At 34.8% G+C, this 25036-nt stretch overlaps 1 protein-coding gene across 12 annotated transcripts in view; it reads left to right on the top strand.

Annotated features, from left to right (window-relative positions):
- YAP1 (Yes1 associated transcriptional regulator) overlaps nucleotides 1–25036 on the top strand; it is a 112380-nt gene that overhangs the window by 38252 nt on the left and 49092 nt on the right. For all 12 annotated transcript variants that reach the window (XM_069470934.1, XM_069470937.1, XM_069470935.1 and 9 more), the window contains exon 3: nucleotides 15834–15949. In XM_069470934.1, the coding sequence (XP_069327035.1) occupies nucleotides 15834–15949 (116 nt within the window). The remainder of the gene's footprint in view (nucleotides 1–15833; nucleotides 15950–25036) is intronic.

The following is a 25036-nucleotide window of genomic DNA, read 5'->3' as shown; positions in this document are numbered from 1 at the left end:
TATATAATAAAAATCGGAAATTGGCCTAATACTAATAAAGCTGTCAGATCCTTAGATTTATTCTCTGCCTTAATATTTGTTATGGTGGAATAGTACTTTTTTCATAATGCCTCACTTACATAAAGCGTCATAAATCTACAGAAAGATTCCATGAATATCCTCTTTTGTTCTGTAAAACATTTATGAACGTATATTATATATGGAGAGTCTAGAGCCTTAATGAGTTTATAAATCAGTATAGTTGTAGCCCTGTAAAGAAATTTCTGTGAAAATACAGGAGGCAGCATTTGATCTGTCAGAGGCCGTGTGGAGGCTGGGTGAGGTCAGGGAAACCTTTCTACAAGTGGACATTTGAGCTAGCCTAAAAGACTTGACAGGGGAGGAGTAGGGGAGGAAAAGGAATTGAAGGCAGAGACACAGTGTGAGCAAAGTCATGGAGACATGAAATAGTGATCAATGGCGGAAGTTTTCCTTCAGGTGTGAAGTGTTTTTCATATTTAAGAACTTTAGAATCTTCCTTTCCACTTGTGATTTTAATCATATCTCCACTTGGACTTCATCTTTATAGACTAAGGCGTTCCAATTTCAATTGGCCCTAGTCTTTGTTCCATTCCTCAAGTCATTTTAATAGTTCATCTTTGTGTAGCAGCTACGTTATGTCAGTCTTGAGCAGTAGAGACCAAAATTTTCCACAATATCACAGATAAAGGTGATTCATAATAGGCAAAAGTTACTGCCCATTCTACCATGGCTCCTCCCACCACAGTTGTAGTGGACAAAATAGTTTATGTGAACTCTTACACATGTAGTGGTTTGTTGTCTTTTTCCTTTTTTTTTTTTTTTTTAAGATACAAAGAAATCTTTATTTTATGATTCTTAGATATTTGGTCTTTTCACCTTAAAATCTAATATTTTAATATTATATTACATTATTAATATAATAATAAATGTAATGATACATTATTAAAGTATCAGTTATTTTCTGTGTGTGTGTGTATATATGAAGTAAAAGTTGAACAAAATGAGTTCTATAATCAATTTGAGTTCTTCAGGAACCTTTTTCAATAGTAATTAATCTTAGTTACTGAAAGAATTTTAATGAGAATTTCAATGAAACTCCTAATATATTTGCTTCACTCAAGTATGTTTCTTCCAATTTAGTAAACAGCCTTTTCACTTACTTTTTAGATTCCCAGAGCTTGGATTTATTCTTAATGAGCTGCTGGGTGTTTGGCATTTTAATGGGAGACTGGAGGAATGCCCCTCTCCTTACGGAAAGTCTCTTTTAAAAAAAATCCCTAAGACCTAGAAACCTATGAAACCACCCTTTGGGTAATCCTCATGTAACACTGAAGATCCAACCTGCTAGCATGGTTCTCAGATTGAGGCAGTCCTTAAGTGATCATGTTACTTAGTGTTTACAGTATAACCTTTTTATTAATTTCTTTTTAATGACCATGACTGTGACTATTTGTAAAATTTTCTACCAGTATCCATAAAAATCCCCCTCAAAAAGGTGATAATATATTTCATAGTGTAATTGTATTTTATAGTCATTTAACTTGAAAAGTTCAAAGAAGAAAGCTGTATTTTAACTAACAGGATCACATTTCTGTTGCAAGTTGAATCCTAGTTTTCAGCCTGAACAAATGTTCTGATTCTGGTGAACTAGGGAATTTACAAAATGATTTTCTCTCTCTCTCTCTCTCTCTCTTTTAATGAACATATTAAACCCAGAGGGGACAGAAGGGAGGCATTTAATCTATATTTATAATTTAGTTTTGAAAGACTACTAACTGTTCTAAGTAAGCAAGCCCTGTAAGCCTGATTTGGATGAGTGTTTAGCATTCATTTTCTTTAAAAGAAAAAAAAAAAAAAAAGACAGTATATGATCATACAAAGGGAATTTAATGGATGAAAGAATGGTGGGTGACTAGTTGGCCAAGAATGAAAGAATCCCACTACTCCTTTGCCACATACAAAATACACAGGTCTGGCAAACCGCCTTAATATCTGTAGTAGTCCTATACGTAAAATTTATTCATTTATTTATTATTATCACCGGTAACCGTAATTTAGCCAAGTGGTTCCATCACTCCCTTTTAGTTAATTTGTTACTTATTTATAATTTAAGCCCCAATGTGTTGGTTACAGGTGAAAACTTCACTGCAACTTTAAATATGCATAATAAGCATATGGTTCCAGGTTTGTAACTGAATATGATTCTCTCACTGTAGACATATGAGCCAAAAGACTGAACAGTTTTGATATCAGATGTTATTTTATTTATTATGCTTTAATTAAAAATGGTTATATGGATAAAAATCTTTCGTTATAGCACAGTAGGCAATCAGTAAGTGAAGTATTTTTTCTAGCTTAATTGAGGTCTATCATATATCACAGCTCCTGAAGCTGAGGTCCAGAAAAGTCAAATAACTTGACTGAGATTGGGTAACTTAAGTCTCAAGTTAAGTAAATCTAGTGCCTTTTCACCAGTATCCTGTTCTCTCTTCTGATTGTGGAACTCCTGAAGGCCCCAAATTTCAAAGTTATGCAAACAGCATTTTCTAAAGTGACATCTAACTATTAAATAGTGAAACATCAAAATAAAATAGATTTTATATGCCTTTTAATGAGTAGTTACAACTAAGTAAGACTCTATGCTTAGTATTTAAATCTGTATGGAAACCATCTCTCAGTGTTTGACATGAATTCTATTTGTTCATCCTAAAAATGTATAGAATATGTAAAAATTATTTTAGGTTTTGGGGATCTCTCTCCAAGATATTTTGCTAACTTTGATATGAATCTTTTTGGATGATTGAAAACATTCTATAGTGTTGTCAAACTTGTTGAAAATAAGTGGTAAAGAATATATAAGATTCTTTCACTGTTTTGTATTATTTTCATCCAAATGGCTGGAGGTATGGGGAGTATCAGCAGTTCTTTTTGTTAAAATTTCCATATATGGAAATGTTTCCCTGGCTTTTAGACTCATCCTGTACTAATATTTTGGGTGGCTGAACCCCTGTTCTGTTGATTAACAATTGAAAACTTGAATGTAGCCGTAAATATGGAGTGAATATGGTTCTAGGTTTGTAACTAAATATGATTCCTCACAGTAGACATATGAGCCAACAGATTGAACAGATCCTTATTTGGAAACCTCTGGTATTTGATGTGGCCACAGAAAGCTGACTATAGTTTTGTTTGACCTAAACCTGTCTTCCTTTCTGGTCCTTGGTTCAGGGCCTTAGGCCTGTCATGTTTGTCGTGGCAAATGAGGTCAAAGTACTCAACACATTTGTTTCCTCATATTCACAGGTTTTTTTTTTCTACTCCTAGACTGACTAAAATGAAAGGATAATACTGCCAATATCTTTGACTTGAATGAGAAAGTTCACTTTTTTTTTTAATATTTGACATGTAGTAAGTAGTTCTTTTTAAAACAATATTTACTCAGGAATATCAGTTTAAGCAAAACAATGGAATATGAGAAAACCATTAACCGTCTTTTGAAAAGGTTGAATTCCCAATCTGGCTCTTTTGGGTAAATAAGTGTCTTATTTTATGTAAGGATCTCAGATTATGAAACAATACGTAAAATTGCTAGGTCAGTTATTCTCTAATTTTATTGTTCTTGAAAATACCCAGGAGCTAATAAATCTCCCAGGTAATTTTTTTTTCAAACTCTAATCCCATGATAGATTATCTCCCATGTAATTTTGATGCAAGTTGTTTAAGGACCACAGTTTGAATAATATTTACAGTGGTCTTCCTGTAACTTAAAATTTCTCCAGCCTGTTTTTTGTTTTGTTTTTGTTTTTGTTTTTTCAGTTCTCCCATTTCTTTTTTCTTTCTTTACTTTTTTTTTTTTTTCCCCCTCTAAGGTGACTCTTATGAAAAGAGCTAAGTAGACCATAGAATTGGGAATCAAGAGACTTGAATTTTGGTCTTTGTTCTCAATTCGTACTATGATGACATCTGTATTTTCTGTATCATGAAATCAGGAAGAATAAAGTTTTTGAACTTTTGGGATAAATGTTCTCAGTTACTATGGCATTATGAAAAAGATGCCAAATATAACTTCAGATAAGAGCCATTTGGGATCAAGATTACAAGAACTGTATGTTGGTTTCAGAAAGCTTCCACTTGAGTTTTGGCATTATTCTTATCCTCGCTCCTTCCTTAAGGAATAATCATTTCTGAGGGAGAGCTCTATATAAGCATGTCACTCTTACATGTCAACATGGTTAAGTTGTGTTTAAATTGGTTTCATTACTTGTAAGCAGATGTTAATTTTATTAAACCTAAAGCTGTAGGATCAGATTACAGTGTGATGTACAATTTGTAGAGTATAATTAATTGCCAATGTTTGCTTTCATATGTTTCTGCCTACACTTGTTCATAATTTTAACTCATTAACAATCTTCAGTGGTAGCCCAGTTATTTCAATTTCAATGTAAGATTTTGATTTCCAGTAATATAAAAACTATGTTATGGAGGCAAAATGTGTAAGTCTTCTCATCCTTATCAAGGAATTATAGTATGTGCATATCTCTGAACTTTTGAGGGTTCTAAAAATAGTCCCTGATAGACGTGTACAAATATAACACGCACATGGTTATGGCTTAGGAACTGTAGCTCATAGGAGGATTAGATTGAACAATGTATTATTGTTCCTAGAGTCAATTAAGCGTGTAGGTTTAGCTAGTTTGGGAACAGTCTCTAGCATGTGACTCTATAAATAACACTTTCACAACAAACATGGGCTTGATAAGTGAGCAGTAAATCTGGGCTTGCTGCCCGCTCCCAATACTGCCATCATAGTATTTTGAGGGCCTGACAGCAATAACAGAAATTTAAAATTAAAACGTTCTTCACATCCATTTTGTATTATTCCTGACTTCCCAGTTTTAACCTTATTCTTGTTGTTTCCTAAAAGTTAACTTTTCTTGATAAAAATGAATCTTTAGTTTGGTTACTTGATTTCTTACTAGATATTTAGGTTTGTGGTATTATATATATATATTTAAGTAAAATTTTCTCACTTTTCTTCAGGGAAGGGGGTTTGGTTGCCCAAATGTCTCATTTGGGCACATAGAGCACATTTCTACCATTTAATCTTTGTTCACCTTTATCAGAAAAAAAATTAGGAATTTCAAATAATTCTCATAATGTAGTTGAATTACAAGTCTAGGCAGCAAAGATGCATTTTATCAGTGTCTGACCACTTCACTCTTGTCAAAAGTATGTGTGTATATGTGTGTTTTCTTTTGCAACACATGAAGGTCTTAAAGATGTGTGCCTAAACACTTGAGAGCTGCATTTTTAAAAAGTTTCTATTCGTGAAGTTTATAGATTATATTGTTAAATTCTTGTGCCTAATTTGTGCCATTTTACATCACAGATTCTTAGAATTGGAAAGAGCCAGTTTGTTAGGTAGCTGTGCATAGATAGGTACAAACAATTCAAAATTACGCTGCTGAGATTTTGTGAAAAACAGGTTTTACAAGTGTTTTAGTTTAGAAGAAAAACATTTTAAAAAGTGGGTTATAAAAAAGGGATAAAACCTAACAATATAGTTAGGTTTAAGTTTATAATAGTTTCATTTTACTGATAATAGTTCTAGATTTTAACCAAGATTGAATCATTTTACAAATTGAGAGTTTGAGAAGACCCTTAACTCCTCAGATTATTGGTTTTGTTTTCTTTAAGTCTTATATTTAAACTATATAGTACATCCTGTACACACAGTATTTAGCCTCCAAGTATTTGTCATCCTTGAAATAGCATGGTGATCAGGTCTCAAAGTAGTATCTAAGGCAGTGCTTCTCAGACTTTAATGAACATGCAGATTACCTGTGGATCTTGTTAAACTGCAGATTCGCAGGTGGGTTAGGTGCAGCCCTGAAGTTCTGCAGTTTTAACAAGTTCCAGGTGTTGCCAATGCTGCTGGCCCAAGGCCCATACTCAGGGAGCAGGGGTATAAGTTATCCATTTCTCATCAGTGTCAATGTTAATCACTAAATTTCTTTTACTAACCTACATTAGCTTAATTTTAGTGCTTTCACAAATTAGCCCATAAAGTTAATCCTAAACTTTGAGGATAGGTGTAAGAAAGTCATCGGTGTTTTTCTGTTACTATAAAACCCGTTTTGATTATATTACATAGTGTCCCTTAAATATGGATTATGGGTGTTCAGTATTTGAAAATAAAATATAAGAATTTGAAGAGTGTCTTAGAATTTATTGGGATGGGCTTTGGCTAGTACATAAGATATACTGGTTATTCTTTGCCTTGGTTTATATTGAGAACTGACCATCTTATGACTTAAGTAAAAATTGTTTTGTATGGAGAGGTTTTCAACAGTGAATATTTTGAGACATTTGGTTATAGGAATGAGATTTTTTTTTATTTCCTAATTATTATGCTGTTCTTTCCCTAGGAGCCAGTATATCTGTACTTGTTGGATTCCTTTTCTAGTTCATTCTTACTCTAAGCAGATAGCTCTGTGCATTTTGAAGTAATGGTCCAGAAACATTTTTATCATTCCTGTTCCCTGCTCCCAAACCTGTAGAGTCTACCTACTGTATCTCCTCATCTCATCTATCATTGAAAACCAAACTCCTTTTAAAGCTCTTTACCTGGATCTCATTCTCACTGAACTCTTATCTTATTCATAAAACAAAAACAAAAAAAACACATTCTTGGCCAGTCCACCATGAGGTTTTTTCCTATTTTAATTGGGCTAGCAAAGGAGTGAAGTCAGGAAAAATACTTTGGCCTTTTGTGTACCAGGAGCTACAGTCTTTGTTGAATACGTTACTGAACGTAATCCTCACAACTCTGGGAAGTAAGTAAATAAATCAGTCCCATTTTACTGAAGATGGAGCAGATTGATAAATCTTGCCTGCACAGTCCAGATTATCACTGGCAGAGGTAGGATTTTATTATATGTCTGCCTTACTTTTCCAGAGGAGGCTTCTAAAAGGAGGCATCTAGGTCTTTAAAAGATTACATAGATAATTAGGTGCTTTGTGGGCCAGTTGGGAAAAAGATTACCTGCAGAAGAATAGTAGCCTCAATAATTGTAGATATTTCAAAAGAATCAAAGATTCATATTAAGTTTTTATAGCTGACAACACTGTTGATTTACATAAAAGCTTTTTATAAAGCAACAAACGTTGTCCAAGCCATCTCTCTATGACCCACTTCCAAAGTGGGTTCACTACGCATCTTAAAACCCATGTTTGTTTACAAGCCATTATGGTGATACATATTGAAGTAAACAGCAGGGAGGGTCACTTCTGGGTGATTCTGAGAGATGATTTCATAGAAGTCTTTGAAACCAACACTGCTACAGGAGATTGGATGCTGTAATATAACAAGACAATGTCTAGGCAGGGAGGCAACTTGCGGGTTATCATACCTGCATCTTAATTTATACCAGTGCCAGAAATCTTAGTTCAGCACATGAAACCAGCATAATTTTTTAAAGCTTCAAACCAATTTAAAGGAGTAGAAATAGTAAGTATAATGCTCCCTTAACTAAGTTATCTCTTTACCAGTACGATCAGTTAACCAATCAGTGAACATTGTCTAATGATTGTGTATTTTATATATGGAAGATAGCTTTCTGTTCTGACAGCAGAGCTCATGTGCTAGTTCTGGATTGGTCTTAATAGTTGCCGATTAGAAAAGGACAGCATTTAAAAGGATTCTGATTTTATCTTCTAGTTATATTCCCTATACAAATTCTACTCTGCTGGTAGCAAACTATCAGTTTAGAAAATCCTTTTCTATTTTGAAACCAGTAAGATGGAGTGAAAAGAATACTGAGCTAGAAGCTAAAAGACACGATTTTAATCCTGGCAATATCACTTACAGTGTGATTGAAGACCATTTACTCAATTATTCTGAGCCTCTGTGTCCTCATTTGTTAAAGGATTGTTCTGAGAAGTGAATGAGAACCAATCTTAGGTGGGGAAGTCTTGACTATGCCCAATCTCTGTTTCTCACCATTTCCACACCAGATTCTTTAGTCTCTTTTCATTGTCCTCTGTGATTGGCTTCTCAGAAGAGCCATAGCATCCTGAGAGGAGTTACCAGAAGTTAGCAACTTTGTCCTGTAAGTTAACCCTAGGGGTTCATTGAAGAGGCAGCACATGTATATAATATGTAGAAAGGTTTCTGTGGGATGTTTGAACTTTAGAATTCACATAGAGGGCTCTTGCCCCTGAGTATCCAGGTTTTTAAGATTGATCCATATGAGAAGATACTCTTATCTATCATTGGTCCATCTAAAAGCCCTGGGAACTTTTCTCAACTACCAAATTCCTTTTGTTTTTAAATGGGAAAGATAAAAAAGATGTGTGATCCTGGGTTTTTTGGACTACTGGGTGTTGTTGCAGAGGTGATCCCTGTCTCCTTGTACTTGATTATTGCAAGGGCTGGAGGAGGAAAGGTGATGATTTTAGAAATTAGTCTTTTAAGAATTCTCAATGACACCCAAAATGCTCTCACAACCTAAGAGAATATCTGACATAGTAGAAAGAGTGCAGGTTTTGTGTCAGTTCTAAGTTTAAATCCCAGCTCTTCTACAATACTGGTCATCTTCCCTTGGACACATCTCTCTTGTGTGTGTGTGTGTGTGTGTGTGTGTGTGTGTAAGAGAGAGAGAGACAGACAGACAGACAGATAGACAGGGTCTTGATGTGTTGCCTGGGATAGAGTACAGTGGCATGATCATAGCTCACTGCAACCTCAATTTCCTGGGCTCAAGCAATCCTCCTGCCTCAGCCTTCCAAGTAGCTGGGACTACAGGCGCATGCTACTGCGCCCAGCTAGTTTTTCTGTTTTTTTTGTAGAGAAGGGGTCTCTTGCTCAGGCTGGTCTCAAACTCCTGGCTTCAAGCAGTCCTCCTGCCTTGGCCTCCCAGAGGTACTAAGATTATAGGCGTGAGCCACTGAGCCCTGCTGACACATCTCTTAATCTTAACAAATTACAGATCTTTCTTTTTTTTTTTTTTTTAAGTGATTTTTTTTTTTCTACTCCGGTGAGAGACTCAGGAAACAATGTCACATTATCATCCTCCTTGTTAAACTCTGGTTCTGGGAAGATGACACCTTCGGTCTCCCCCTGGTAGTTTCAGGTAGCATTTAGTGTTCTTGTGGTTTCCTCTGGAATTTGATGATGGTGACAATATTGTTATTCTTTATAAGGCCAGACCCCTTGCTGGTTGAAGGTCCAGGTTTGACTTTTGTAGGATTTACATCTCACAGGATGATATTAAGTTCTTTAAATATTTCTGTATGCCATACCCTTAATGAACTAGTGGAATTATGCAAAAAGTTAATTTTCTAATGGTTCACTTCAGCATTTCTGCCCCCTTTTGGGGGTTTACATATATTTTGCCAAGTTATCCAGCATAAAAGACCACACTTTGCAGGGTGAAATAAAGAGACAAAAGCCAACAGGGAGAGATGACTCTCTACACAGGAGAGACTGCTGCTAGACATAGACCTTGGTCAAAGTACAGCTGTGTGTTTCATCAGTCTAAACTTTGACAAATTTGTTGTTTCCTAGCCTTAGCTGCTCTAGAGTGCAATCACAGAGTTCATCTTGGTCATAAACCCCATTGCCTTTTCTTTTTCAAAATAATAGCAGAGAATAACTTATTTACATGTCTTGAAGGGGCTGTAGAAGTTCACATTTTTTATTTTCCTGTTCTCCAGTTAGACTATTAGACTATCCTTATGAACAAGATAAACTAATCTTTCTAATTATTTTCTATGTTATATATAGACACTCATTTTTAACTCTGCAAATACTATTTTTTATACATTTTCTTTAATTTTATCTCCTTGGTTTATGTATTTTGATTGTCTTATTTATAGTTTGACTTTTTTTTTTAGTATTGATGTAGTTCAAGCTGAGTGCAGCAGATCATGCTGTATTTCCAGCTACTCGGGAAGCTGAGGCTGGAGGATCACTTGAGCCCAGTAGCTCAAGGTTACAGTGAGCTGTGATTTCTGCCGTTGCATTTCAGCCTGGGCAACAGAGCGAGATTGGTATAGTTTGAGTGATAAAATTCTTTCCCCATTCCTTTTTCATATTAGTATTTGTGAGCACATAATCTCCAACATTATTAAATAGTGCATAATACTTTAATATTCATTTAATCCAGCACATATTTATTGGGCCCTACTGTGTACCAGGCACTCTTCCAGGTTTACCTCCTTCATGACTCTTATAATCTAGTAGTAGTAGAAATTGTGTTTGTAATGTTTTGGCATCTTTTAACATTGAATCCTCAATACCCATGCATTTTTATTCTCCTCAGTATTTACATATCTTCGTTGTTTAATGTATATTACAAACAAGTTTCATTTTTCAGTATTGTTCTTTTCACATATATGTCTGATACAGAAAATTGTTGCAGAATTCCTTTGTGCTGGATGCAGTTCTGAATATTGGATGTGTGACCTTAGGCAAGTCCTTCAATTTTCTGTTTGCATAGCAGGGATACCAATGGCAGCCTCGTTAATCATCTTAATGTTATACTTCTCAATAAGAGAGTAGAAACGATCACACTAGAACTTGCTTAGCTTTCACCAGCCAGTGAGGTTACTTCCTTCTGCACCATCCTTTCTTTCTTACCTCCTATTACAGTGAAAGCAGTGTTTGTATCCTGTTTCTTCCCACTCTCTGAAGGATGTCTGTGCCCCATCAATCCCTTTGCATATCTTCAGCTACTGTTTGTATTCACATTTAAACACTTGTGTCTCTTCCTCTTGAAAACACAAACTCCTATCCATCCACTTGAGTTTTGCTTTCTTCCTCCTGCACAGCTAAACTTGTTTGTTTCCTTACCTCTTAGTCACTATACCCTCATTGTGCCATTGTAACTGCTCTTGCCAGTGTCACCAATAATTTCTATATTGCTGAATCTAGTAGATCTGCAATCCTTACTTGTAATTTCATTTTTGGAAAAGGCAGATGTTGATAAAGTTAGTAAGGCTGCAAGGACTTTTAGAGACAATTTGATATTTTTAGGGCAAGAAAGAAGAAAATAACTTTCTTTTTCTTAATTCATTTAACAAATATTTATTGAACATTCTTCCAATCATTGAAGATACAGTAGTGAATAAAATGGACAAAAGTCCCTATTATCCTGGAGTTTATGTTCTAGTTAGAAACAGGCAGACAAAATAAGTAAAATATGTGTGAGATAATGATAAAGGGATTGTCAAGCAAAAATAAAGCAGAGAAGAAGAAGTAGGAGTTTGGGTAGGGTAGATTTTAGATGATATGGCCAGGGAAGCCCTCACTAAGAAAGTGATATTTGAGCAGATACGGAAAGGAGGTGAGAAAGGGTACCATGCAGGTATCTGGCAGAAGAGTGGGCCTGGCAAGGTATTTATTTGGTCTTAGCAAAAATAGTTTTTTGTGGTATGAAATATTTTTATGGAGTTCTTGTTCTTGTGATAAAAGGGAAGACTGGATATTTTTGTGTACAGTTGACCCTTGAATAACACAGGTTTGAACTGAGCAGGTCCACTTTTACACATTTTTTTTCCAATAAATATATTGGAAAAACTTGCAGATGAATTTCATAGCCTAGAAATATGAGAAAAATTAAGTAAAAGTTAAGTATGTCATGAATACATAAAATATATGTAGATACTAGCCTATTATTTATTACCATAAAACACAAATCTATTATGAAATGTTAAAATTTATTGAAACTTATGCTCGCACACACTGAAAGACTGTACATGGTGCCATTTGCAGTTGAGAGAAGTAGAAATAAGCATAAAGATGCAGTATTAAATCATAACTGCATAAAATTAACTGTAGTACATAGTGTACTACTGTAATAATTGTGTAGCCACCTCCTGTTGCTATTGAGGTGAGCTCAAGTATTGTGAGTATCTGCTTAAAACACCCTTTAATGCTAATCATCTCCATGTGAGCTAGTCTTCTCTCCAGTAAATTGCATATCACAGTATAAAGGTATCTTTTGGGGTTCTTTAGTATTTTTTATTGTGTTTAGTGCAATATTATAAACCTTGAATAACATGGGACCCATTGGAAGTGCCACTAGTCATGATGGAAGTGCTCCCAAGAAACAGAGAGAAGTCACGACAAGAAAAAGTTGAATTGCCTGATAGTACCGTATATATTGAGGTTTGTAGCTGCTGTTGCCTGCCATTTCAGACAGACCATTCTTCTTGTAAACAGATGACATAAACTTATGGTATCAATAAATACAGTACTGTAAATGCATTTTGTCTTATGATTTTCTTAATATTTTCATTTCACTAGGTCACTTATTGGAAGAATACAGTATATAATGTACAAAATATGTGTTAATCTACTGTTATCAGTGAAGCTTCTGGTCAATAGTAGGCTATCAGTAGTTAAGTTTTGGGGAAGTCAAGAGTTATACATAGATTTTTGACTGCACAGGATTGGGAATTGGCTCCCCTAACCTCTGCATTGTTCAAGGGTCAACTGTATAATGTTAAAAATTGATACAAAACAGCAATTTTCATGATTTAACCTTATAGAATAAATGAAAACAATATTCTAAAGTTAATTTTCACATTTCCTTTGACACCTAAATGGTTGCACGTGTTCATAGTTGGAAATTTATGTAATGGTATCTTTATTCCTTAAAAGAGATGTAGATCTTTTTTAAGTAAGTGGAACATTAGCCGAGGGAACATAGTACAGTGCTTTTGGGTTCTAAACTTACTGAGATTCAGCAACTTTTTTAGGAGGGGAAATTTTAGCATTTATATATTTAAGTAACATTTTAGCAAAATAATAGGCTTTTGCAAGCAATAAAACTATACATTCTTTGCATTATATTCACAACTCTATTTAAAGGGGAAAGAACAGATTTTTGGATTGACTTCATTGTTTGGAAAGATTCATGTGGTGGTTACGTTCAGTCATCAGAATGGGGTCTTCCAAAACCCCCTGATGGAGGTCTGTCTAATGTGACATAGCTTCAAGAACTCAACATTAAAAGATGGGTTAATATGATTTATATTATGGGTTAGTTTTCAGAGAAATTCTACTGTTAGGTGTTTGGAAAACCTTCACAGACAAGATCCTGAACTTCTTCACTCCCACACATCAGGGATTTAAGAAAGTTTTGGAAACAAGGAATAGGCAGTGGCACATACCGTTGAAATTTAAGAGCCGATAGTAATGAATCACTGGCCATTTTCTTTCCTAGTTTCTTAATGTTGTAACAGGCAATGAGAAACATATCCTTAAATTTTGGTCATTTTGTGGATTTTTAACTTCTTTCCTTGAGTATAACTGTATTAATTATCACATGTGTATTGCTTACATCTGTCTGCAAGCATGAGAATCACTGTCTAGAGAACATTTTATGGTTTAATTTATTCAATGGTTCATATGGAAGGTTGAAGAGGAGGAAGAATAAGCAGTTACTGAGCTGAATGAAGACTTGATCTTTTGGAAAAAGGTGTTTAGATAGCAAGATTTGAGTAAGTTGTTGCCTATATTGTCTAGACCTGAGCAAATAATAGTCTGCTGCCAAAAAGCAGATATATCCGGGGGGTGGGGGGATAGGTGGAGGAAGGTGCTAGTAAGTTACTTATATACTCTACTAAATAAATAAATATTTTCTCTGAATATTTATAGTTGGTTTGTATAGCCTTGAAGTGACAGGTACCATTATCATTACTATTTTCATCCCTTTTGTGCTTGCCTAGGAGCTGAAAGTACTCTTCTCCCATTTCCAGCAAATATCTGAGTCCAAATTTAACTAGAGTCTATGATCCTTTCTTACTGTGTTAATGATAAGATAAAATTATTGATGAGATAGCTTTCTTTTTTTTCTTTTTGGACACAGGGTCTTGCTCTGTTACCCTGGCTAGAGTGCAGTGGCATGATCATAGGTCGCAGGATCACTGCAGCCTCCAATTCCTGGGCTCAAGCGATCCTCCTGCCTCAGCCTCGTATATAGCTGAAACTATAGGCATTCACTACTGTACCCAGCTAATTTTTCTATTTTTTGTAGAGACAGGGTCTAGCTCTTGCTCAGGCTGGTCTGGAATTCTTGGACTCAAGAGATCCTCCCACCTTGGCCTCCCAAAATGCGAGGATAACAGGCATGAGCCACTGTGCATCCAGATGCCACTAGCATCCTAGTTCCATTTCAGGATAGTTAATGACACAGGGTTTCATTTCTTTACCATTTATGTGGTTATTTATCATGGGATGATTCAAAAAGAGAGAACTCAGATTTGGAACTTAAACAGCAACAAAAAATGCTTTGAGGGGGGTTCTTTTTTTTTTTTTTTTTTAAGAAAATCCTTATTTCCATTTCTCCTCCCATTTCAAAAATAATAGGAGTTCATGATTGTTTAATAATAGGAAAACCTAACAAAGTAGAATTTTCTTATAATTTTGCCATCCAAAAATAAACACTGTTAAAACATTTTGATGTCTATTCTTTCAATGCACGTGCATGTATAGTTTCAAAGTTAGCCTTATACTGTACATACTATTTTATAACCTACTTTTTAAAACTGTATTATGAATGTTTTCCATGTTAAATGATCTGATAAATATTTTCAATAGCTGCATAGTATTCTGTCATATGTAAGTATATTTATTTTACCAATCCCCCATTATTGGGATGCTGGCTTTCAAAGTTTTACTGTTACAAATGATAGTATGAATCTTTGAGTACTTCTCTGGCTATTACTGCAGGATTTGGGTGTGTGTTTGTTTGTTTTTTGAGACAGGATCTTGCTCTTTTGCCTGGGCTACAGGGCAGTGGCATCATCATAACTCACTGCAGCCTCTAACTCCTGGGCTCAAGCAAGCCTCCTGCCTCAGCATCCTGAGTAGCTGGGACTACATGTGTGCACTACCACACCTGGCGCTTTTTTTTTTTTTTTTGTAGAGACGGGGTCTTGCTTGGTTGCTCAGGCTAATCTTTTAGATAGTTTTATTTGTATAATATATTTAGTTTTTGTTTCACTGAAACAATGAAACTTTGATGGAAGGAGAAAACTAATATTTATCGAATGCTTACCTACCAGATAGTTTACTGGATACCTTGTTAGTCTTACATTTCATATTATGTTTAGCTGTTTTCATCCCCAGTTTTATAGATGAAGAAATCTGTATGCGTACATGTGTTTCGCAGTAAGTTAACAATATGTAGAACATGTTCAGCATATAACAAAGGGCTTTGTGTAAGAACATGTTATTCAACAGTCATAGAAGAAAATGAAAACTTGCAGATGAAGTTTTTCTGTTTTGACTTTCGAGTATATATTATAATAAGTTTTGGGGGATTTTTTGTGTGTGTGTTTTATTTTTAAAAAGAGTTCCAGGCCTAACAATTATGTTATTTGGTATTCTTAGCTCTAGGAGAAAATAAGTGGGTGATTCTTTTGTGAATCTTGAGTTTTAGTCATATGATAACTGTTTTAGATGATTAATTTACAGACTACATTGTATCTTTAAGTTAGAAGTGGGTAGTCATTATCTGCTAGGTGAAGATGATTTTCTTTCATTTAAAATTCCAGGCATAAGTTTTTCAAATTTTGCACTTGTAATATCTAAGAGGTGAAAGTTGAGTGATTTAAGGTTGAAAATTTTCTGTTATAGAGGAAGTGTGGGAACAGTGAGATGACATGACTTGCTGCTTTTACAGAGCTCATTTAGTGCCCTTTGATTATTAGCCTACATATGTACCCTATTGTGATAGGGAGAATTGTTGTTTTTAGGACCTCGTATTTGTTACCTAATGCAGTGGTTTGTTTTGTCTCAGTCACATCGATCAGACAACAACATGGCAGGACCCCAGGAAGGCCATGCTCTCTCAGATGAATGTTACAGCCCCCACCAGTCCACCAGTACAGCAGAATATGATGAACTCAGCCTCAGGTGAGTGAGACACTATAATTAGAGCGCTTGGAGTAATGCTTATGCATTAGTAAAACTTTCTGTGGAAAATAGTCATTATTCTTTTAAGGAAACTGGAGCATGGGTGATATGTTCTGTCTAGTTTCATGTAGGAGACCTATTTTATTTAAAAAAAAAAAAAAGCATATGCTGTATTGTAGCCTTCTTTAGTCATTGATGCATAAGGGGGCCAGTAAGTGAAAGCCAACAATATTTAAGGTTTTGGTTCTGAAATAAGTATCTCAAATTCCTAGTTTTGCTAATTTTGACATGCCTGTGTTTTATTCTGCTACTTCCTTGTGTCTGAGGTCTTAGAGTTGAAGTTTCCCACTTCTTTTTGTGATCTGGATGGAAAGCCAAGCTATGGTGTTCTTAATCTAACTTTAAAAGCAGTTATTCATTCTACCCTGAAAATAGCTGGAAGGCAGTAACTTAACAAACCCCAAAGAACCTTTCTTACTCCCAGAATAATATGTCTAACACATATTATTAAACACATTTCTGCCTTTTTCACAGAAGATATTTAAATCTTTTTTTCTGCCTCTTTTCTGGCAGTTTACTTGAACCTGCAGTTTTTCTCGTCTATATAATGGTGTGTAACAATGCCCCTTACTGTAGAGGGGAAGATATTAAAGGAAATAATAATACAGTATATATAAGCTTCTGTTACAGAATCAGTACTAAGTGAAAATTTAGTTTCTTTATCTTCCCTGGTCAATTAGATATTGTCTGGCCTCTTTCTCTGTTGTTAGGTAGTTCTGGGAAGATGTAACCCCATTCCTGGCATCAGGGATTGGAGCATTTGGACTGGGTTTCTTCTGATCACTCCCCTCTCCCTCACACTTTACCCCCCTACTGAGTGCCCTAGTTTAGGGCACAGATGACAACAACAGTAAGTGGGGGAGCTCACATGACTTTGATGGCTTTCTTCACAGCCCATCCATTTTCCCTATCCAGTAAACTGACCAATATAATATTAGCGGCACTATAGATTTTCTTATACAACAGCCTTTGGCAAGGGAATGTTGAGGATGGGGAGGGTGGTACAATTAGTTGACAAAGGGGGTCTGTTGATTAGAAAAGCTCACAGAACTTGAAATATCCTTTTGCTCCCAAAGATGATGTCAGTATATCAGAAGTTTCTGCTATTCCGTAACTCTCTGCTCTTGCTTTTGGTGGGTTGAACACACTTGCATTCTAAAGAGTTAAGAGTAAAAAACAAAGAACAAGGTAATTGAGCTTTATTTATATAAACTCTTACAGAAAAATTAATTCCTTAAATCTTTATTTTAACTCATAATGTGAATACATTTACTTATTCTCAGAATCTGTTTTATAAAATGTGACATTTAATTTAAATCTTAAAAATTTAAAGGCAAAAATTATGTGGGAATATTATTAATATTTTTTACTTGGCAACTATTTTTTTAATTACCAAATTTTCAAATAAAGTTGTGAAATCTGCCTTGTATTTATGTTCCAAAAAGGATGATTTACATTATTTATTTTGCCATGCTCCATCTAAAAGTATACCTAGGAAATTAGTAACATATAACTCATTAATTTAAACTGTATTTTGGAAGATTCAGCATTTTGCATCTAACAAGGTTGATTGTGATTCTATTAGAACATTGTTTGTGTCCTATTTCATTTTCTGATGGTCATAATATAAGGAAATGAGAGAATTTGGCCTCAAATTTGTTTAAAATCAAAGGTATATATCAACTTCGTTTTAATGGGTTTTAAAATAATTGTGGATGTTTAACTTCAGCTCTGTCTTGTTTGTAAAATATGAAATGTTTTAATATACTACATAAAAATTAGTAGGCATGTTTACTTAGTATTTAGTAAAGAGGCAGCTTCGGCACAATTTTGTGAAGTGGCCAGAAGCACAACTATGGGGGGTTAAGAGTGAGGGAGAGAAAGCATGAAGAGAGCATTGTGGGGAGAGAGTTGGAAGGAGGAACTAAAATTGGAAAAGCCATTCCTGAAGAGACTTAAAAAAATCTTTAAATGGTGGTAGAAGATATTTAATAATGGTAATAGTAATAATTCTTATTTACTTCACTGGCATTCTGCAAGGTCATTTTGCTTTATCTCATTTAATCCTCATAATGGCCGTTTGTTAGGTGCTAGGTGCTGTTAATTAGTCACACTTAATATATGAGAGAATTTGGGTAACCTTCCCCAACTCACACTACTTTTAAGTGGTGGAAGCCAGATTCATATTTTGGTAATGGGGTTCCAGATCCCATGCTCTTAATCTGTATGTTAACTAGGGATAGAATACCTGACAGAGTTAAAACCTGAGAGAAAGCAGAAGGTGATAGGACCTACTAATGCACTGGAGACTGTAAAAATACTAGTAGATGTACCGGGGAACTGCCTCTCCAGAAGGTGGTGGATGTAGAGATGGTGTTTGTTGAAGGAGGCTTTGGTTTTAATAAAATACTGTCCCTTAAAGAGGAGAGAATATTTAAAGAGAACATGCTAGGTCCTTGCCTTCCATGGGGGATGGTCAGACAGTGTGATGAGTTAGGAAAGGAAGAGATGGGCTGACAGATATGGTGAAATCATAAAGCTTTTTAAAGGAATAGCAACAACAAAACTGATCCTAAAGAAGAAAAAGAATCACCAAAAAAAGTTTCAACATGAGAATAAGGTATTATATTAAGTATATATGAAAATTCCCCAAATCAGACAAATTTGTATTTGGATTATTCTGAATTCGGTCACAAATGCAAATGGAGGCTTAGCTATTAAATCAAGTGCTGAGGTTATTGGTAATATCTATGTAGTGCATGCCTCTTTTCACTGCGAATTATAGGCACTTGTTTGTTGTCTTTCCTTTCTCCCATTTCACTGGATATTTAAGAATAAACAGGCCAGGCATGGTGGCTCATGCCTGTGATCCTAGCACTTTGGGAGGCGGGAGGCAGAGGTAGGAGGATTGCTTGAAGCCAGAAGTTTGAGACCAGCCTGGGCAACATTGCAAGACTGTTCAAAAAATTCTAAAAATTAGCCAGGCACTGTGGTATGTTCTTGTAGTCCCAGCTACTCAGGAGGCTGAGGTTGGAGAATTTCTTGAGCCCAGGTGTTCAAGGCTACAGTGAGCTATGATCACACCACTGCACTCCAGCTTGGTGACAGAACAAGACTCTGTCACTAAAAAAAAATTTGAAAAAAAAAAAAAAAAAGAGTAAATAGAGGACTCTTCTACATGTTTTTGACATGCTTTGGAATGAATGTCATGGGAACTGTAATCTTTGATATGCCTCATGTTCACATAAAACTATAGCCATAATGTCATGTTAATAAGTTTTCAATCTAGGGGTTTCTCTTTCTCCATCTGGAAAACAGCCATGGTGTTTGGTGGCTGTGTACTCTCCAATGGGGTACCCCATAATTTCCTAAATAGCTTTAAGAAAAAGTGATCTTACTCTAAGTTAGGGATGGCACAGAATGTAGAAGTGACTTTATCTCTTTGAGAAAAGCAGCTAGAGTGATATACTTCTTTGCTTGGAATAAAAGATCTTTTAAGAGTTTTTCAAGCCTAGAGACAGTGAACAAGAATTTTGACAGCATCTAAGTAAATTTTGAGGGCATTCACTGTAACAAAGCAGGAAATGGCTTCCGGTTAACCAGCCTACCCTACAGAAAATCTTCACCTTGAAGGGAATGCCTTCTGAATCTGCTAACACAAAAAGCCTTCAGATAAAAGAAAGCTACACAGCTCTTTTGAAGCGCTTTAATGTGTTAAGTAAGCTAAATGAAATTTGATTTACATTTTTATTACTCATTAATTTAACAAGAACTTTCTAGTTTTGCTCTTTTTAAAAAAAGAATTCTCATTCAAAATTTAAGTCTAGCTTCTGTTCTGCTTTGACTTCTTTCTAAAGAGACTAGTTCCCTTAAAATACCGTCATTTTTGTTAGACTCCTCAAACCTGTTTTCTGCATAATTTTTAATGGTTGACTGGGATCAATGATCTTTTATGATTCTTTTCAATTCTAAGATTTTATGAAATTCTATTTCATTAAGTCTAAGTCTGTTTAGCAAAAATGATCAGAGTTTAGTTTTGTTTTTACAAGTTCTTTTTCAAAATATGAGGTTGAAATGTTAGATTTCATTACTAGACTGGAGATCTGTGGTTTGTAATTGGGCAAATTTCCAAATATCTGCAATTGAGAAAAATCACCTAAAACCTAGGTGCACCTGGAAAACATTCTAAAGGCAAGACAGTACAGCCCATGAACAAGATTAATTCATATTCTTTAACTGTGCCATTTAATTGGCAGGTAAATGACAGTGAACTTTGTGAAAGGAATTTGAAATGTGAGGAAAAGAAAAAAGGAAATGTGAATAATTCAGTAAGATAATAGTTTTATTTTACTTAATCCTATATTAAATATATAGTATATGTACATGTATATATACGCCCTAATCTATTAAATTATTTGAGGTGATTGCCCTTTAAAAGTTTTATTATAAGTAAGTAATGATGCTTGTACTACATTAATTACCTTTTGATGTATGCTTGGGATCCATATGAAATTAGTTCTTTACATATAAGGAAAACATTTAGTGATTTTTGTGTTTGACATTAGAAATTAAGGACCTGGAGAGAGAAAAGTGATGTTTCTCCTTGAACTGGCTCTATTTATATGATAATATATTAAATTTTTTAGTAGTAGCTTGTTAATACTGATCCGTAAGATTGTTAAAATTTAAAGTAATAGTAAAGTCAAGAAACTGTACTCTATGATGATCCAGAAATCGCTGTCTGTCAAAGGGTTGATAACTATATAGGATCATTTAAAAATCATACGCCTTGATTTATATTAAGCAAAATGAATTAACCCATTTATCTGCTTGGAAAAATGTGTATTTGGTATCAGTCTAAAGCCAAAATGTCTTATTACAGGTATATTTTAGAGCAACAGTCCCCAACCTTTTTGGCACCAGGGACCACTTTCATGGAAGACAGTTTTTCCACTGACAGATGGGAAGGTGTGGGGATGGTTTCGGAATGCTTCAAGCACATTACATTTATTGTGCAGTCAAACCTCTCTGCTAATGATAATCTGTATTTGTAGCCGCTCCCCAGCACTAGTATCCCTGCCTCAGCTCCACCTCAGATCATCAGGCATTAGAGTCTCATAAGGAGCATGCAACCTAGGTCTCTTGCATGTATGCACAATTTATGGTAGGGGGTAGGGTTCACATTCCTGTGAGAATCTAATGCGGCCTCTGATCTCACAGGAGGCAGACCTTATGCAGTGATGGGAGGAATGGGGAATGGCTATAAATACAAAGGAAGCTTCGCTGGCTTGCCTGCCTTTCACAACTCTGCTGTGCAGCCTGGTTCCTAACAGGCCATGGTTGGTACAGGTCCTTGGCCCTGAGGTTGGGGACCGCAGTTTTAGAGGATTCTTTTTTTTTTTTTTTTGCTTTAAAGTTAGAAATTATTGACATTTATTTGACTAATTCCCAAATCTGCCAACGTAGCACTGTCAGATTTCTCTATTATGAAAAATTGCATGGAATTCCTAGGAAATACCTCAAGATGGGTGGAGAAAATGCACTGTTGATTGTGAAAGGTGATGCATGTTAGAGGAATGTGCTAAGAACCTTCATTGGAGTGGGGAAAAAATGTTCTTCAGAAGCAAGCAAAGTGAGTAGTATAGAGCTGCCTTAATGTTTGCCTGTTGTATTACTCCTGCTTTGTGTAATCCCTGTGAGAGCACACAAGACCAAATAGGAAAGAGAGATTGTCACCAAGAAAAATGACAAAGCTAGAGAATAGATGTGAAATGTAAAAAGGACAATTTTAAAACATTGATATAAGATTTTTAACTTTAAAAAACACAGAGAAAGTAAGGATGTCTGATAAGTTGCAGAGCCAACAGGTTTTAGGTGTTGATAATTACTACTTTATGTGTTGCATTTCATAAACTTTGAAATTCTGCTTTTCACCTTTGAAACTGAGACAATTTAGAATAAGGGTTAAGACCAAGGGCTCTTGGAAGTCAGGTGGACCTGGTTTGAATCCCAGCTGTCACTTAATTGCCTGTGAGATCTTGGACAACTTACTGTATCTACCTGTGCCTCAGTTTATTCACTTGGAAAATGGGATAATAACAATGATAATATAACACTGAATTCATAGGGGTATTGTGAGGATTAAATGACACAATCCGTATATGAGATTGAGACATAGTTACAATTTATTAACAATAATATACAGTGCTTGATATGGTATTTTGCATATATAATAGGTAAGTAAATGTGATCTGATATTAATACTTTAAGATCACAACTTAATCAGTTTGTGATAACTAGGAGCCACTGTTACTTAATGTTACCACACTGTCTTTAAGGCTATGTTTATCCTCTGCAAGCTTGCTTTCTATCATCAAATATGGGTGACTCTTATCCAAGTATTGGGTTATCTTCTGACTTTTAGATTCACTTAGAGTTTCTATTTGGTATAGGTGGTACAGTGTTAAATATGAATACAGTTTTCTTCTTTTACATAAGTGAATTTTCCCGATTCTTCCGAAAGTTCTAGATTATTATAAGATGGAAATTGTCAATCTGAAATCATGATATATGGAAAAAGACTACGCTAAAGTGAAATCAAATAGGAGTGGAACTATAACAAATAAAGCCCAAAGTTGAGCAATAAAGAGAAAGAGACACAGTATATTTCATTAGTTATTCTCAATCTCCTATCCCAAATATCTTTTTAAAAGTTATTTAAACAAAATTTTCGAAAGTTTCATTTTGAAACAAAATTGCTGTTACTTTTCAGCCTTTTGACTAAGATCAAATATAAACAAAATCGCCATTTTCTTTTTTCCCATCTAGAAATTCAGTTAAATTAAGAAAAGATGACTGTGGGAAAAGGGAAAATAGTCAAAGAAAAAGCACAATAATCCAGAATCACTATAATCAACCCTTAAGAAGTTTGGTTTGTTTTATATAATTGGTGGCTTGATTTATTTGATGATTAAGTTCCTGAAAAATGGTTGGTGATATAGAAACAACTACCATTTGTCTTATTTAAAAGTGTAGATCAATCCTTTTCATTTTAATAAAAGATGCAGATAAGTAACATGTAGAGAATGTGAAGATTAAAAAATTTGTGAAATAGAAAAAGTAATTCAGTGATAACATCTAGTCAGACTGCAAATGACATTAGCTTGCAATTATTGTATCTACTCCAATGTAGGAATTCTTCTGAAGTCTTTGTTAAACCCAATGGTGGCTGACCTGTGGCACTTTTAAATCATGGCTCTTGACTTTGCTGTAAAGTGAAGCATGCCACTCATGTCAGGGCAGCTAGTGGTTTCTATATTGTTCTGATGCTGAGAGCGTGTCACTCCTCCACGAGGATCACTCTGGATGTTACCTGATTCTAGTCATAATTTTTAAAAAAATTCATTTTTCATTCCTTCTTTAAAGAAACCGAAATTATGTTGAGAGGTGAGTATATAGAGATACTTTGTTTTTCAGTAGCTTCAAATCAGTATTTTTATAGTGCTACATTTTTACAAAGATAATTTCAATTTGAGAATCATGAAATCCAAAATAATTATCTAAATCTCAAATGTTTTAGGGAGTACTGTGTTTATGTACTTAGTTGTATGGTTGATTAATTCAGGTAAGGTAATTCTTTCCTGTATTTTTTGCTTTATTTTAGAGATTATCTTCTAAATGAAGGGGAAATACACACAAACTCAAGGTTATTGAGTTCTCTTGACCTGATCTTAGAGCAAAAATAACAAATATTTTTTAAAAATCTATTAGAAGTCTCTGGAGTAATCGTTTGGGGAAGTAAAGTTCATTTGCATTCTGAAAGTTACTAAGATTTTAGTGTAAATACTGAACCTAATAAAGAAGAAAAGGACATAAACTTGTTATTTTAACCAAGAAACTAATTTAGAAAAGTAAGACAATATTGTTAAAGAATATAAATAAAAATGTTTAGATGTATGAGGATTATTACCAACAGCTTTCTTAGTAAAGTGATTTACTAGATAGTGGAGGATAAAGATGATAGTGTCTGTGTTCAGCTTTCCTTCAGTGATTATTTGTAGATTTTTGGAAACTTTGCTCAGCAGTGGAGAAGAGAAAATGAGAAAGATTAAATTATTTATATTTAAGAACCAAATCGAATGCCTGTTTTATTTCTTCTCTTGATAAGTGTTGGAATATTATTTTTGTCTTTCCCAGTGATTTCTAAATCCTCCTAGTTACTCTATTCCTACGATAATTTTATGACTCATTGGAGGAATATTTGTGTGAAACATTAAGATGCTAATTCTTTTAAAATGATATCCATAGACTACCATATATAGGCAGCATAAGTGAAAAGAAATAAGTCCTGCCACAATAGTCACAGTTTTCCAGAATAAGATTTTCTTTTGATGTTAGTAAGGTAAGGAGGTAGTAAAACTTGCTTTAGGTTAAAATTTTAATGAAAGGTGGTTGCTTAATTTGAGCACCCTGAAGTCTAAATGAGCTATTTGTTTTTTGCTTCAGTAAAACTTTACAGAAAATTGATCATTTATAAACTTACTTAAACTCTAAGCCATTTCATTAAGTTAAAATCTAAAAGACTGAAGTTGTACTGAAGAAAGTCGGAAGAGTTGCATAATTAGAAGGTTCTCTGAGCTTATACTTGGCCTTTTATTCCAAGAAGTTCATACTGCTGTAACATGACAAACAGGAAAATGATTTTTTGTCTCCTAGATTTACCTTAAGACAATTGTGTTTTCCCCTTCCTATATCATTCATTCAACAAATATCAAATGCACTACTTTGTGCTAGGCACTGTGATGGCCACTGGGATTGCAGAGTTAAGACAGACTCTATATAATCATAACAAATGTTATGGCAGGTGTTATGTACTGAGTGGTGAGACTGTAGAGAGGGAGGAACACATGAGTCAGTAGTGGGGAGGAGGGAGAATGGTAAAGACTTCTTCAAGGAGGCAGAGGTTCATTGTTTCCCTCAAACAATATGGAATACTTACTGTGTGCCAGGCACTATTCTAACTCATGA

Source organism: Eulemur rufifrons, chromosome 6 (assembly GCF_041146395.1).
Source record: "Eulemur rufifrons isolate Redbay chromosome 6, OSU_ERuf_1, whole genome shotgun sequence".
In the NCBI taxonomy this organism is placed as follows: Eukaryota; Metazoa; Chordata; class Mammalia; order Primates; family Lemuridae; genus Eulemur; species Eulemur rufifrons.
This window is presented reverse-complemented; position numbering and strand designations above follow the sequence as displayed.